We start from the raw sequence: 16,855 nt of genomic DNA on the forward strand, positions 1-16,855 counted from the left end.
AGGCCTGTCAAATTTTCATTCTACCAATCAAGCATACTTTAGTGCTGTTTTATTCAAACACTGTGGTCACTCTGAAAATGGACCAAACTAAGAGTTTAATTTTATGAATGCAATAGAGATGTTATTCTGGTTCAAATCATCAGTGTATTATCCAGTTGCTTCAGCCGTGAAGACAGTTCAGTTAGCTATTCACTTAAAAATAATTGGTATAATGAAGTCTAAACCCTTTCTCTATCATGTGACTCAGAGGTGAAATAAATGAGAACCTCTACTACGTTGGAAATGAACACACAGAATCAAATCTTTAGCAAAGGAGCTGAATGAATTTCCTACCTTTTAAAGCCTCCCTCACCCCAAATCCAAGAAGAGTATTAGTAAAGAAAAAAATTCTTACTGAATCACTTTTATATACTTTAGCTTCAAGGTTTTAGCCTATAAAGGTTGATTTGAAGCAGGTTTAAAAAAAAAAAGATTTAATCTGACACCATTCCTCCCAAGACTCCCTGTGAAGGTTGTTTTGTTGGGATGCATGGTACATTTCTATACACAGGTACTATGCTGAATTTCTTTAAAGACTCCTTGAGGCATAAAACTGAGAAGGCAGTTTATAGCAAAAATGTAGTACAAAAATAAACACCTTATATTATTTATTAGATGTTACTGCATTCTCCCTCAAGATATCATGTCCATCATATTGGCACACTGACTAACATGAACTGAAGGAAGACAGACTTTGTATGTTGCTTTTGTAATAAATTCTACCTCAATAACAACAAATACATTTAGGCCTCTATTTTAACTTTAATGTATTTTACCATTATAGCAGGCCCAATGCAGTGATGTATAGCCGTGATTGTCTGCTATTGCAGGTACTGCATCCACAGATGTAGCTGACTGCAGGAGAGCTCCTAGAACACCTATATGTCCACATGCAGCTGACAAGTGTATAGGGGTTCGCCCCCTACAGTCTCGTAATAAGGACTTAGCACCATGTTGAAGCAAGGCTTCCACACATTCCTCATGCCCGGTAACTGCCTGTGAGAGAAAGACAGAAAATAGAAAGTTTGCTAAATAGTCATGTATATAAGACAAGGTGTGTAACCAAAGGAAGCAAACTGCAGACAATTTCTTACATTATTAAGTAATAACAAAATAAGCACAGTTGTCATTTTCATTCCTGGAAACAGCCATTCTGTTGGAAAAATAGCAATGTATTACAATATTGATGATAAAATAATTTGTTGGAATAACACTGAATGAGCTGCTAATCTCTAGGGTTCTTATCTGTCTTATCTGCCAGAGACTATTAAAAAAAAATAGTATTTGGCATGTGGCATGCATCACACTCTTCTTCCTCCCATTAACACTACCTCCACCCCATAACAAAAAGCTGTGCTCTGGGACCTCTCCAGTCAACACTTCACAGCAAGATGAAGAGACTCGAGAAGTCCAAAAGAATTCTGAGGGCAAAAACTAGCCTTTTGAAAGCAACTAAAAAGACAATTAAAAACTAAGAATGGCAAGATGAGAATAACAAGAAATTCATTAACACTACATATTAAGTCTGTATTTGAAACTAGTATGTATAAAACTGGAAAGGACAGAAAAGGAATATTCTCTTACCCCTCTATGTAATGCTGTCCTTCCCCACTTATCTTTGGCATCTACATTTGCTCCTTTGTTAAGGAGTGAATAAACGCAGTCGGTGTGCCCATTGAGAACTGACAACATCAGAGGAGTCCTTAGGAGAGAGAGAAATAAAGTGTAATCTACATGGAAATTTAACAGACTAGCACTCAGCTGAAATATAACAACTACTATCCTTCTGGACAACACTGTTAAAATTTACATCAATGACCTTCTCTAGCACTACCTTCACTCCAAGAATGCCACTTATATTTGTTTTTTAGATTCAAGGAAAAAAAAGATTAATATCCCCTAAATTCAGAAGTCCTGATTAAGTTACTAGAATCCATTTTTTCAGCATCTGGACAATAAAACACATTTTAGTTTCCTCCCAGCTGAACAAGGACGTTTTTCACTGTCAACATTATGTTTATTGCAAAATACACAGTCGCATTTGTCCTAGTTCAAATATCATCTCCCTTTAAACTAATAAATTAAAAACCACCAATGTAAAGTATTTAGGTTTTCCTTTTTATAAGATGCAATAACTTGTGAAGAACAGAGTGTGTATTGTTTAAACTCACTGTCCATTTCCATCTTGAATGTCCACTGCATTCTGTGGTTCTGCATTTCCTATCAACAGCCGCAAACATTCCGAGTGACCATTCGTAGCTGTAAAACATCATAAAAATACAGATTTTACACTAATTGCCTTTGAGTATACAGCTCAAACAGAACAGTAACCTGCTCAGACTACAGCCTGTTAGCATGAGCTTTACCGTTGCTGTAACTTAAATTCAGCCTGTTAGCATGAGAACCCACTGTACAGCTTTACCATTGTAACCTGAATGAAGAACAAAAAATATGAACACTAGAAAATTATTTTAGAAATCAGGCGTTCTCAACTGTGTAGTATTAACAGTGATTGATTCCAACTGTCAATTGTCAACAGGTATTTGTTTTTTACATATAAATGAGGTTTCGCACATTAACCATAATTAGAATATATGCTTATACAACATCCACAAGAAGGAATAATTAAATACAGTAATTAGCATAACGTTTGCTTGTTGTAAGCCATGGGTAAACACATACCTAGCCAATCATACACAGATTTTGTCAGCAAGTGTAGCATGTGCATAGTTATGAAATAATAACTGAAATCACATTTAGAAAGAGGGGAAGGAAATGGAATGCATAGAAGTAATTAACCAAGCAGTTAAAAAAAAAAGGAAAAAGAAAAGAAACAAAAAATTGAGAAATCATATTTAAATGCAACTCATGAAAGGTAAATGATTGCTTGTTGGAGGGGAAATTATTTCTGACATACAGCTGCTGTATTCAGTCCACATAAGAACAGTGACAATTCTTTAGCTGACAGAAATCCTAACGGAAGTTGGAAGAAGCTAAATCAAATAGAAGAATACAGCTTGTGCTCATGGACAACAAATTAAGTGGTTACAATGACGATGTTTTGTACATAATGCTCTTTTTACTGCAACATTTCTATAACACCATAACTATAAATGTCAATTTAAATAAGCCTATTTTCAAAGAGAGGAAAAAAAATAGAAATATAGTATGAATGCTAGACTTTGAGAAAAGTAGGTTTATAGAAGTTTCCTAGAAAACACAGCGAGAAAATATTGCAAAGGATTGCTGTTACTTTGAAAACACTCAGGAGTCATTTAAATCCTTAGAAAAAACAAAGTATAGTTTTCGTGTCTCTTCTCAAACTGACAAAATTCTCCAAGACTCCAGCCATTTTTAGAAGTATTTTACTGCCAAGACAGGCAACACAATTCACATATCTAAATTTGGGGCTGCAGTTTGGGCTGGGTGAAAGACAAGGAGAGAACCAGGAACATGTCACTGATACCTGCCAGCACAGTTAGCCTAGCTAGTTGAACGGACAATGCACCCTTCCAGAGAGCAGTGTGGAACAGCACTCCTTGAGCTGAAATAATTGATTGGGTTAATACCAGCTTCTACCCACAAGTGCTCTGTTACACCTTTCTCAGCGTAGCATATACCCTAAAAATCATTGTCCATTCCTAAACAATATTTCTTTGAACACTGATGATAAGAGACTTCTAAACATGAAGATGATCGACTTCAAAACCCCAAATTTTAGAGGTTAGCAGTTAGCACATACCTGCAGCATGTATTGGGGTCCTCTTTACAACATAATCTTTCACCAAGATTGACGCTCCCTGATTAATGAGCACATCTACACATTCCACGTGTCCCTTAAAGGCAGCAAGGTCCAGTGGTGTCCTTCCGTTGTTATTCCTCACGTCAAGGTCCAGCAGCGACTGTACCAACACTTCCAGAGCTTGATGGTGGCCATGATAGGCCTACAAGAATAAGAAAATTCTTCAGTTTTCCCACTCTTCTTGTTTTTTTCCTTTCTTACCAGGATTACATAAATTAAACTGTGAAGATAGTTTTTTTGTTTAACAAGTGAAAGACCTATCGATGCAGCATGTAAGTAGTTACAATACAAACTAATTTAAAAAACCCCACCATTTCAGCAAGAAGGTTGGTGGGTTTTTTCCATTTTATCCTTTCAGTCAGCAACTGAAACTGCTTTACAGAAAATAGCCTGTCTCCAATTTGTTTAACGACCAGCATTTTGAATACTGCACATTTCATTGCTTTATGTTATAGTTACATCACCCTCAGATTATTTCAAGTGAGGAACATATGCAAACAACTAATTCCTATTAGGTTTTTAACAAAATATTTAGAAAAGAAGCAGTCAATAAAATTTGTAAGTAAAAAGAATACATTACAAATAGATACAGTTAACGTAACTGGTAAAATAGAAGGGACTTAGGCAATGAAACAGTTAAGAGATCTGAACAGATATACAAGGATAAGAGAATAATAGCACACAGAATACTCTGTAGGTATGTCAAGACAAAGTGTCGAAGTTAGTAATGAAAAACATCTACAACTACGGTTTTATAATTTCCATAATAAATTTTAAATGTATACTCATGGACACATAACCTCTGCTCCCAGACAAAACTCATTTCCAGGAACAGTCTCTTGTAACTGCTTTCATTTATCAGTATTACAGATTACTTTTTACTTTGGCCATATATATATATATACACACACACTCTGCGTGAGACTTGGGCTACTTTCAGAAAGTACGTTGTGGTTTTTCAATTGCTCAAAGTCCAGTGAAAAGATGAAAGCTACACATTGAGCTGGTTACTCTGTATTTTGAGTATATTTGTATAGACAGTTTCATCAGGTTCTCTCCTACACTACTCTTTGTGCAAATCTTTCTTACAGTATTAAGGACAAAATTTCTCATACTAAACAATGATAAGGGTAAGCATTGATGATGGTAACAAAAAAAGTCACATTATGTGTAGAACAAGTCTTCATTAGTATAAATTATAACATAAATCTTCACTAGAAGATTCCAAATGAAAGTCGTTTCATGAAGCAAGTTTCAAGTGAAATGCAAAAACTGCCCTGTATAGCTCATTCAGGAATATTGGTACATATTTTTGTGTTTCATTTATTGTTATTGACCTATTTTTAAAAAATCCAGAATGAATAAACCTATGTCAACAACTGTTTGCAATTAGATGAGGTATCATCACTAAAGAATGAAATACTTACAGCTAAATGCAGGGGACTTATAGGTGCTCTGTTGTCTGAATCATTCAGCATGTCAGTACCCGATGTTTCCATTAGCTTAGCACAGAGAGAAAATCAGAATGAGTGCAACAACCTCTCACCTTTAAAAACATGCAGCAGTAATTGCTACAGTTTCCAGTATACAGATTGAAAAAGAAAGAAAGAAAAATAGGAAAAAAACTACAGGATTACAGTTTCCTTAAGAACTCCAGATCTCCTTCAACCTTTTAAAGAGTTTGAATTGCAATGACTGCAAACCCTACCCCATATTCATTTCCCAAGCAGAATTGTTTAATTTTGCATAACAATGCAATAATTAAATCAGAAATGAATCTAAAATTATTATTCTTCCTGAAGCAGCCATATGAAATAATATACATGAAATGCATACGAAGGGAAGACAAGGACACGTGAGAATAGTTGTAGTAGGAAAAAACACCCCAGCACCAAACAAGTAAACATTTAGATTAGGTGAAAAGTCAGCAAGAAAACAATATGAAAAGCCAGAAGGCAGGATTGATTTCTCAGAACAGACAAACATCCCCCAAAGAGAAGAAACAGACGCAAAAAGGGCACAAGCATTGTAAAATAGGATTAAAATATCTATCTTTGTATATACATTTCTGTTTGTTACTTTCAGATGTGTTCTAAAGTTTTAATTCTGGGTCTTTTTCAAGACCATATTTAATTCAGTACACTAGTGAAATTAAAACATTCAAAGCATTTGAAGAACACCAAATACATTCAGATCACTGAGTTTTAATTATCGCACTTGTATAATATGGTCATACAAATGTTTAAGAAAAAAAGGCTTAATAAGTAATTTTGTATTTTAAAATTTTAAATTGCAATTAAATCCAAATTGTAATTAAAATTAAATACCACATCTATGCATTAAAGAAATGGTTGAATAGCAGTATTTTTAAAATTACATGTTCCCTTTTGCTGTACAGTAGTACTGTAATGGTGAGAAATAATACACACTTACAACATCTAGAGGCGTTTCGCTGGCAATCTGCAATTAAAACCGTCAGAATTCATGTTTGAATACATTTGAATATAGAAGTATCATTTGTATAAAAACACTAAGTTGTGTAAGACAGAGAAGATAAAATTAGCATATCAAATAACATATATTTCTGCAAAGGGATTAATAAAAAAATCTACCTGAGGCTTTATCTAAAATTCTATTATGTGGCCGTTACTGTAACTATATGAACTATTTTAAAAGGCACCCCTACTTTACAGGTTTTCTCTACTTTTTAACTTGCTCCTTCAGATGACATTTGTGAAATTTCTTAAGACTTCTCAGTGGGATAATCTGTGGTTATTTTATTTCAGCCATCAGGAAAAAAATTAGCAGTGTATTCTAAATTAAGAAACAAAACAAAACTAATATCCCACATCCTCAACCAGTTACCTCTTAATCTCAGAATGTATTATCATTTTAAGCCAGTATCTAGCAACTTAGCCCCTCACCTTGCCTCATTTTAAGAGTAGGAAGTGCTTCAAGTTTTATCCTCAGAGGGGCTGAAAACCACTATTGACCTAGCTTACAGATGAAGAACCAAGGCTGAGGAATCCCCTGGCCTCTGCATCCTACTCTGTAAGAGCAGCTGTTACAGCGTTCATCTACAGTACATTTTCTTACCAATTCAAGACATAAGCGATGACCGTAAGCAGCTGAATAATGAACTGCATTGTATCCTTGTTTGTCTCGGATCCCCGGATTGGCATCGTTTCTTAGCAAGTATTCCAGGCACCTATTTAAATTGACATACGTAACCATGTATCTAAATGTTGAATTTCAACTTTACGCTAAGTGATAAATTGTTCCAATTCAACTGGAAAATAGAATACAGCACAAAGGAACACTGATTTAATGTACAATATTGGCTAGGACTAGAGAACACCTAACTCCCAAGCATCAAGGTCAATCACAAAGCTCCCAAAATTTGAAAGAATCCTTCTCTGCAGACGTCCTGCATCCTCTGAATTATCTGACTTGGTTAAAACTAGTATTTCATGGCTATTTTCCTCCTAGTTAATAAAACTGCAGTTACCTCTGTTAATATAAATGATGACTATTGTTGTACATTTTTCTGTATCAGTACATCCTTCTGTACTTAATACAGAAGGAAGTGAACCAATAGCCGAGTTCTTCATGGTATGTATTCAAGAGTCACACATACATACGCTTCCACTACCAGACTTCCACTGCTATTGATTTGGCATACTTCTATCCTACCATTCCTTTCATTACACAAAGGTACAAGGCAGAACATGATCAGCACAGTTTCAACCCCTGATACTCAGCCAGGAGGACGAAAAATAGGGTATTAAAGTCAGCTCCCTCTCCTTAATTTTCTGTTTTTAAGAGACTCCATGCATGTACACTAAACAATTCCAACCAATAACCCTACTTATTCATAATGTTATGTTGTCTATCATTTCAGCATCATTTTGCAAAGTCACCATCATGATCCTGAACTTGCTGGTGAAGCCATTTGGTTTTCTGAAGTGTACAGCAGGTCACGATCCCTTCTCTCTGGGAATTATGAAATACTTCTCCTTTATCAGTTAATTAAAATGCATGTGAAGTTAAAAACCCCAAAAAGCATTATCATGTCAAATCCAGCTTGGAATCTTTCTTCCTTAGCACAGCTTATCTAAAGTTCTCACAGATCAGTAGTGACAAACAGGCCAGTTGGATACACTGACTTCACATTTATCTCATGGAAAACTGTTTGGTAGAAAGTTAAAGGAAATTTCAACATCTGTAGTTGTATGATATGGCTATGCTGTGATGTCATGTGAAAAACTTGCAGTAGGATATGGCAGGTTTAGATTTGAGAGGCAGGAATCCTAACATGACCTCTGATCAATGCTGTTAAGAGTAGAAACTTGATCATTCAAAGCCCTGGAGAACATTCAAACCTTCGAGAAATACAGGCAGAAATCCTACAAAGGCAGCCATCTCCTGAGGGAAGACAGCATGACCCTGCAACATCAGAACTCTTTGTAAGTTCTTTCAAGGAAGGGCCTGAAGTCAGCAGATGGAACAGTGAGAGTTCATCATCTGAAGGAAATCCAGTACCAGCTGTGATGAAATGGAAACACATTTCAACATGAGTAAGACAGCTGTACTGCGTCAAGGGCCCAGTAACCTCATGTGCAACAACGGCAATTTGCTGAAGACCTGATATTTGCTATTCCAGACAAAGGCAGAAATTATCAAACCAGGTGAGTGAAGATGAAAGGGGCAAAAAGCTGCAGGAAAAACTATGAACAAGGAAGCATCTAATTACAAAGTACTCTGTCTTATTACAGAGTTGAGAAGAACAGGAGCCATACCAATGTGCACTCTCACTTTCATCATTTTGTGCCCAGCATAAAGGAGAAAAGGACTTAGGTAGGTAGTGAAAAAGGTAAAAATTCTCCAGTTTTAAATAACAACATATGTAACACAAGATGTAAGTAACTTTACAAGTTCAATGTATCTAATAAAAAGCTACCAGTAAAGCACATCTATGATTTTAACCAACTAATTAGGGTTTTATTTGCCCAGTAAACAAATGCCTAGATTTCATTAACGGCAACTGCGCTTGCATGTTTTTATTTGAACTGAAATGGGATGAGATTTCTGAGAACCCAAAGACAAATCAATCTGTCCCATCGAGTGAGAATTACTGTCCCTACATTTTATTTGCCCAATCATCTAACTTTATTAATTTTAATCAATTATTTTGTATTGCCATTCATGGCTCATTAATAAATGTTAAATATCACTGGCCTGGGCTATCTAAATTTTTATACTTGAGTACTTTCTATATTTGCGTGCTCAGAAAAACCACAATACACTAAATACACCACAAAAGCAAATTCTACTAAAAATCCTTGAGTACCCATTCTTTCCAATGCAAAATAGGTAATTATTTTTGCTGTTTCTTCTCATCCAGGAAAGAGATTAATTTTACATCTTTTGCATACTTAACTGTTCTCAACAGGCCTCTTTAAAAGGAGATTAATCAAACTTCCTGAAAGCCCAGATAAGTTAAATTTATTTCCCGTTCATTTACGAGAGTACTGTCTATGAAATAATTCTAACATAGAAAGAGCGTGGTTTTTTCCTCTTCTAAGATGCTGATTATTTTATCTCATTCTGCGATCATGTTTCTCTCTGTAGTCTTGTCAAAATGAGGCTTACTGATGTTTGTTCCAGATCAGAAGCACTTGTTAAAGATTTGTTAAAGAAAGACTTCCAAACAGGAACAAACCGGAAAATAATTTTCAACAAAAACATCCTTGTCCCTAAAATCTGTCTTTAAAGATGTCTGAACAAAGACTCTGAAAATGAACAGAAATATCTTTGGAATTTCTATATAGATAATTTCCTGACTTTTTTTTTTTCCCCAGGCTTTATATTCCAACTCAGTAATCATTTTTAGCTTCATTCCTATTTTGAATATGAGCTGAGCAGTACTGGTTTTCCAGCTGTTACTAATCATCTTGCTGCATCAATATAAAAAGCTTCTCCTCAGGACATTCTGCTTTGCAGCCTGTCTTCCAGAGAGCCAACTGTTAATCAGAAGGGCAATATCATGTGGATTCCGGAGACGATTCTTTGAGTTATCTCCCAAAGCTCTGCTGTACTGCCATCATCATTCTCGCTCGTGCCTTTTATAAGACAGATGGCAAAACGATGTCATCTGAAGAATCATTATAGTTTGGAGGTTTTCAGAGCAACTGTGAAGCTAAAATTAATCCTAGATCAACTTATAAGAGGGCAATTAAAGTAAAATTGTCTCAGCAAACTCCAGCAGGGATTGAAAGTATATTTAAAAAGTAGCAGCAAATTTCATTTTGAAATTTGGCCTTAAAGGCATGTACTTTAAGTATTAAACGGCCATGAAGGTATTCTTTATTTATCCTTCAAAACCCAATCTGTAAATTACGTGCCGCCTTGTTCCTATTACTACCTCAGCTTCTAAAAAGTCATGTATTAAAACAAGATGATATGGCACTAAGCAGCATTCTTCCAGTGAAGATGTCACTGTATGCATTTGAAATGTAATGCTGCACACCAGCTTGTTTTGACCCGTGGATGTGAGTGTGTGCTCATGCGAGTGGTATCTTCTCAAGCCTCCTCAATATATATACAATGTCTGGAGCTTAAGTAACCTCATCAATTTTGTGCTATCTATATAAGCTTTACATGTAAGCATTTAAGTCATAAATAACTATGCTAAATATAACCATTAGTTACAAAATAAACACACACAAGAAACATTTGTGGATTTATGAAAGTTAATTGGGTGCATTTCATTAATAAAAGCGTAACTACCTCACAAAAATTTACACTAAAAAGAGATAGAGTTGTAATGCCAAACATGAATAGTTTAATCAAACACCAAAAGGATAAAGCATCTTATATTGAAATGTCAAGTTAAATTCTGTCCTGATGCAGGCCTACTCTAACTCACAGTCTAGTTTAACAGTGCATTTCTGACTAACTACAGATTTTTGGGCAACATTAAGAACCCTCCATAAAACACACCATCCTTTATCAGAATTTGATTTTAAAGCAAAATGACCTCACTGCTCACAACTGTCATAATAATCCCCCCAAACAATATTTACTCAACCACTACACAGCAGGTGCAATTAAAAACTATTCCAAATGAATTCCTGAATTAGAACATCTGCATTATAGGACATAACCAAAAAATTACAATGCACTTTACTATTGCTCATTTTTATCAGAAAAATTTGTTGCATAAAATATTTTATATACAATGAACAATCCACTGTCAAGTTTAATCTTTAAAAATATGAAAAATGCATGTGGCAAATCTGAAGGCAGAACATACATGAAATTCACAGCTCAGATGTTTCTCAGGAGAAAGGCTTTAGTACAAAGCATGCAACTTACTTTCCATCTGTGTCTGATGCAGCTGCATAGTGCAGAGGTGTACAACCCCTCTCATCAAGGTCGTTCACACTAGCTCCAGAACCCACAAGGGCAAACAGGCACTGATAATTACAATTGGCAGCAGCATAATGGAGTGGAGTTCTTTAGTACACATTTAAATAAAAAGTACAATGGTAAATAACAGCAAAATAATATTATAGAGACAGAAAAAGTAAAATAAAATTAAATCCTCCTTACATTTTTTTAACAAGTATTTGTGGTGAAGAATGCATGACTACAATATTAAAAAAATGGGGCCATTTTCTAGGGACCATTTAATAATGCAGAACAGTATCTAGGGAATCTATCAGTCAAAATATGCACAAACTTTGTATTAAGGGAAGCTTTATATGAATCTTCTTGTGTAAACATATAGAGGAAAATCAAGCTTACATTAGAGATACTATTTTTAGTTAAGTAATTCCAAGCCACATGGAAAAATATGGATAAATCTAAGAACTGCACAGCAACTAAAGGTCAAAAAAATACAACGAAGAAGTAGATGTTTTTGACAAACAGATCAGAATTTTGTCTAGGAGAGGCAAGCATTATTTATTTAACTATACTAACAAAGCAGAGGTATTGTTAAAGAAAACTTTTAAAAATATACCTTGTCTTCTTATAAAAAAACCCATGAAATATTAGTATTGATATACAATCTCAGAGATAATTTATTCCAACTTCAAATACATAAACACTTCTCTAAATAAACCAGATGGGATAAAATTTCAAAAGCTCCAAGATGACTCAGAATTCCATTTTCTATTTTTAAAAAGAGAATGCTACTATAAATATCTCAATTTTGAGAAGACAGTCAGGCACTTTAAAGTGTCCTACCTCTTCCCTCTCCTTAAAATTACTTTTTTCCCATTTCTCTCCATTTTAAACTATTTTAATCTTTTCCTTCCCCTGAAATAATTGCTCTATATAATATGCATCTTAAACCAAAAACCAAACTGACAAAACCCCTCAACTTTCAATGACAAAAGTTGTGACAGATAGTTGTTCCTTTCTCAGGAAAGAATGGAAGCAAAATACAACTTTGCATCCGTAACATTCTCCTCAAGTCCTTCTCCTGCTGTTCACATCCCAGAAAATCATATTTTCCATGATGTGATGTGAGATTTTACACAAGTACTGATCATGCCATCTAACTTAAATAATCCTCTACTAAAAATAGAAATTAATGTAATTCCAACAGAGTTCAGAGCATGAACAAGGAAACAGAAAGGGATGGATATAATGAAAGGAAAAAGGTGAAGCAGTTAAAATAATGGATTTTTTTAATAAAAAAGCTTAGACATAGCAACAGATTTATAGGTTTGACTAATACATTATTTGGGAAACATCACTAATGTCCTTGTATGAGAACAAGTTAAGATCATTAGATCCATGTTATAAGCAAAAAAGATTCATTAATTAAAAATTAAAGTTGAATATGAAAGTCTTTAAAAACAAGACTAAAGACCTACTTAACAAAACACAACAAACAAAATATTTGCAACTTTCACTAATATACGCGTAAGCACAGTTTACTATGTATTTACACTGCATCTTAAAAAACATTTAATCTGGAACACGCAGACTTGCCCACATAGCGATATGCTACTTCTGTAGTACTTTTAACAGTCCTTTACAATATACAAATCTGGAATGCCTTACCTCCCAAATCTGTCCTTTTTGTTGAAGTCTGCACCAGTATTTAGCAGAAGATTTAGGCACTCCAAATTCCTATTAAATTAATGCAGTATTACTTGTGATTGCAAATTTTATTTCCTTAATACTGGCCTCTGCATATATCAGAGCTGCTACACATATACATCTCATATGTTATTTTTAATGGAACTGAACTATCCTATGAAAATTTAGATAAATATATTTTTGTATGCAAAATAGATTTCATAATTGCAGGAGCAAATCAAGAAAGAATATAAATTTCAACCCCGTATTTAGAAATTTTATTGATATCAAATGCCATGCATAAAGCACACAAACATTAACCTATTTCAATAGAAATTTCCATCCTTTAAAGCAAACAAACAGTAACACTTGCATGTCACATGCTTTTTGCTACCAGGATTCCAACGCAGAGGCAAATTTTTGCTGTTAATTTTTTAAGGCCAAATGTAAGTTGCAACATAAATATTTTACTTTTTAGTGTAATTCATTTTCAATACAATACGACCATCATAATAGATGTACAATACTGCTTATTGTTTAAACACTATCTTAGTAACTTTCCTAAACTGGAGATGAATGAGGGAATGTGTCACAAATTATGTGTTTTTATATGAAAAGATAGCATTTTAACCTTAATAATTTGCAACAAGGATGTATCTATCAAGTATCTTTTGACTTAGAATGACTACTTAACAGTATTACTTAACATTGAAACAGAAAAATGAAAATATCAATATAATGGAGTTCTTGTGTCCCACAAAGTGTATCACGAAATTTATTACCCAATTCTTCCAGGCAATTTTGAGTAGCTGCTATAGATAACCTACAATACAATAACAATAATCAATACGGATCACAACTCAAGTGATGAGCAAGTAGTTCTGATTGCTTCATCCACCTAAATTCTGGAATTTAATTATGGCTTTTAATTTAGTTAGATTGATCTTTTGTTTATGGATTTGGAAAAAACGTATTTCCCAAAGTTGCTGTTCTCTACCTCATGTCTTACAATGATCTTAGCTGGGCATGCCATCCCTGAATGATGTAAATTCTAAAAATTATATCATCATCCATGGGAATTTAAAATAAAATTCAGTTCATCCCCAAGCATAAACCTAAGGTAAGGCTAATGATACTTGGACACTGTACTCCAATTACTACCTATTCAGCTGAATATTTAATTTCTTTTTATTGTTTGTAGATAGAATCCATCTTGAAATTATTTTCATGTTTACAGAAATTCCAAAGGGAGAGGGCAGGAAAAGCACAGAGAGGAAATAATAAAAAAAGAACAGGAATGATCAGCAATTGAAAAAAGAACACTAAATATGAAAGCATGAATGCTTTTTTACATACCCTCCAGCTGCAGCTGCATGAAGACAAGTCCTGCCAAAGTCATCTGGTGTGTCAATGTCAAAACCTACAAATCAAGTATTTTGTAAAATCATTATGTAACACTACCTTTCACAAAACTGCTCTCATCTACTCTCTTAAGAGAGATGCTCGCTGAGCAAACTGAACAGCTATTTGCAAAAAAGCACTTAAGCACTGAATATTCACTTCATTTGAAACACATCCTTGCTATTCGTAATATTTTGAAAAACAAGTGTTCCATTAAAACTAAAAGGGATAAGGTAAAAGACAATTAGCTGCACTTAGGCAAGAGGCTTTATTCTTTCCTATCTATTTGCCTGTTAATGTTTCTGTGTAATTTAGTATGAATATAAAATGTACGAAGGTAATAGGAAAATTTAAGAATATGCTAGAATTTATCAGGGTTATGCAGAGACTTTTTTTTTTTTTTTTTATAAAGAGGGGGATGTCAGCATCACTAAATCCAAAAGCTACTTAAATTTCATCCTTGAGTTTAGCTCTTTAGTTCCAGAGAAAGAACTCTGTTAAGCTGGAGTGAAGGCTGTAAATAGCAATTACTTACAGAGGAGCCCTTTAAAGAACACTGTAGTTTTCTCTTCCCAAAATGTGTAAAACTATGGAACTTCAAATTTGAGATCACAAACTTTAAGCGTGCAATTCCACATCTAACCATATACTTTGACATGAAGACCACTATTTAAATCAGGTTTCAAAGTTAAATTTTTGGTTTGAGAAAACTACTATAGTCTCCTAAGAGTCTTGCTCTTGTGTAACAAAACTTAATCATTAAATCTCCAGTTTTGGTACTTTTGCCTGGGGATGCAATTTTATTTTTCCTTTATAAGAATTGTTCAACAATGAAAAATAGTGAACAACAGAGGATGTGTTATTCAAGAGTACTACTATTCAAGACTGTTTTCCTACTCCGTATCCCCCAAAACACAGGTTTTTGTATGCACCACTACGTTCTCCCATTTAAATAGGCAGTAACATACAGCAAACAAGAGAGTTTATCAATCTAAAAAGTAGTGTTTGATGCCTTTCCACATCCCTAGGTTGCTTGTCTGCAGATACTGATTCCCACACCAAGAGCATGTACTAACACAGCTAATAAGCTGTTAGCAGTATCTAGTCTTTTCAGTCTGAAGGCTGAACATACTCTTCAAGTCCTTATCTGCTCCAGGCTGGATTTACATCCAAGTTTGCTCAACTCATGTAAAAGTCACAGAAATCACTTGCAAGTCTTCCGCAGGAATTCCTTTGCCATACTGAATCTCCAATAAGGGCACAGCCAGCACAGCACCATGTGCAGAAAGGAGAAAGAGCCAGAGTATTCCTCATTTTGAATTCATCCAATTGAAACACAGACAAGTACAGGACAGTTCTTTACTGGAACAAATCCTTGCAAGCTTGTCCATGACAGGACAGTGAAATAAAAAGCCTTACCGCTGGTAACTTTAGTTATACTCCTTTAGTTCTTCTCCCAGGCTTCCCTAGCAGACAATACAAAGGTGGGGAAGCAATTTCTTACTCTTCCTTTTCCCCAACTCTCTGCCACCCACTTTTGTTTTTTCAAAAAACATGGAAGTGCCTTCAGAATAATGTAGAACCACTTAGTTTCTTCTTCTTCTGTTCCTGAAGCTTCCACAATCCTTCAGACAAATCTACTTTCTCAGAATTGCAATGGTTCAAAGAGGTCAGAATTCACACCAGAGCAGACTCTGGACAAGGGAAGTAATAACCTTACAACCCTCCACAACTTCAGGGAGGAATCAAACAATGAAAGCAAAGCTCAGTTTGGGTTGCATTTAAATAACAGTAAATCACCAAAGCAAGTTTCTTAATGTAGCAGTCCACAGTCTTCAGAGCTATTAGGGGCCCACTACAGGAACAGATAGGATCTGTGTCAAGCTAAAGACATCATGGAAGGGACATGAAGGATTCTCCATGAAGTCATTTAAGAAAACGTTAGTCTTTCCCCTTGAAGTTGCACTATGGTCTGAACCAGTCATCCCACCCCTATGGACAACTTCACACACACAAACACAACATTTAAAAAGTTATAGATGCATTATTTCAATTTTGACGATTTTCTTAAAAAAATTACTTCTGTAAAAGTTTGCATTCACTTTATCTATGGACTGTTCATTAAAAATAACAAGCACTGGCCCCAAGCTACTAGTAAACTATAAAGATTTTTATGTATTACTAAATTAAGCCTTAATTAAAAGCTATTCTATGGAATAAAAAGTGAAGTACAAAGCAGTCATAAGATTTTTAAAGAGTATCCTACCTGATGAGAGGAGCTTTCTGCAGCAGTCTGAAAATCCACTTAATGCTGCCAAATGGAGAGGAAACATCCCATGTATACCCCGCCTAAGATACACCATAATCAGGTATCACAGTTTCATTACAATTAACATAAAACAAACATGATTGTGTGCCAAAGTGCACGTGCATGGTGGGTTCAGCAAACCACCTAATTAGAATACTGAGCCTTAGGAAAACTTCACATATTTAATGCTTTCTTACAAGACAGCACGA

At 34.8% G+C, this 16,855-nt stretch overlaps 1 protein-coding gene across 6 annotated transcripts in view; it reads right to left on the reverse strand.

Moving 5' to 3' along the window:
* The window catches only part of ANKRD28 (ankyrin repeat domain 28), a 125,514-nt gene that overhangs the window by 11,993 nt on the left and 96,666 nt on the right, over positions 1-16,855 (reverse strand). For all 6 annotated transcript variants that reach the window (XM_074838358.1, XM_074838380.1, XM_074838373.1 and 3 more), the window contains 11 exons: positions 16,605-16,687; positions 14,294-14,357; positions 12,920-12,988; positions 11,219-11,359; positions 6,938-7,049; positions 6,275-6,301; positions 5,269-5,343; positions 3,782-3,983; positions 2,211-2,298; positions 1,624-1,741; positions 816-1,035 (listed from right to left, as the gene is read on the reverse strand). In XM_074838358.1, coding sequence (XP_074694459.1) covers positions 816-1,035; positions 1,624-1,741; positions 2,211-2,298; positions 3,782-3,983; positions 5,269-5,343; positions 6,275-6,301; positions 6,938-7,049; positions 11,219-11,359; positions 12,920-12,988; positions 14,294-14,357; positions 16,605-16,687 — 1,199 coding nt within the window. The remainder of the gene's footprint in view (positions 1-815; positions 1,036-1,623; positions 1,742-2,210; positions 2,299-3,781; positions 3,984-5,268; positions 5,344-6,274; positions 6,302-6,937; positions 7,050-11,218; positions 11,360-12,919; positions 12,989-14,293; positions 14,358-16,604; positions 16,688-16,855) is intronic.

Source organism: Strix aluco, chromosome 1 (assembly GCF_031877795.1).
Source record: "Strix aluco isolate bStrAlu1 chromosome 1, bStrAlu1.hap1, whole genome shotgun sequence".
Taxonomy (NCBI): domain Eukaryota; kingdom Metazoa; phylum Chordata; class Aves; order Strigiformes; family Strigidae; genus Strix; species Strix aluco.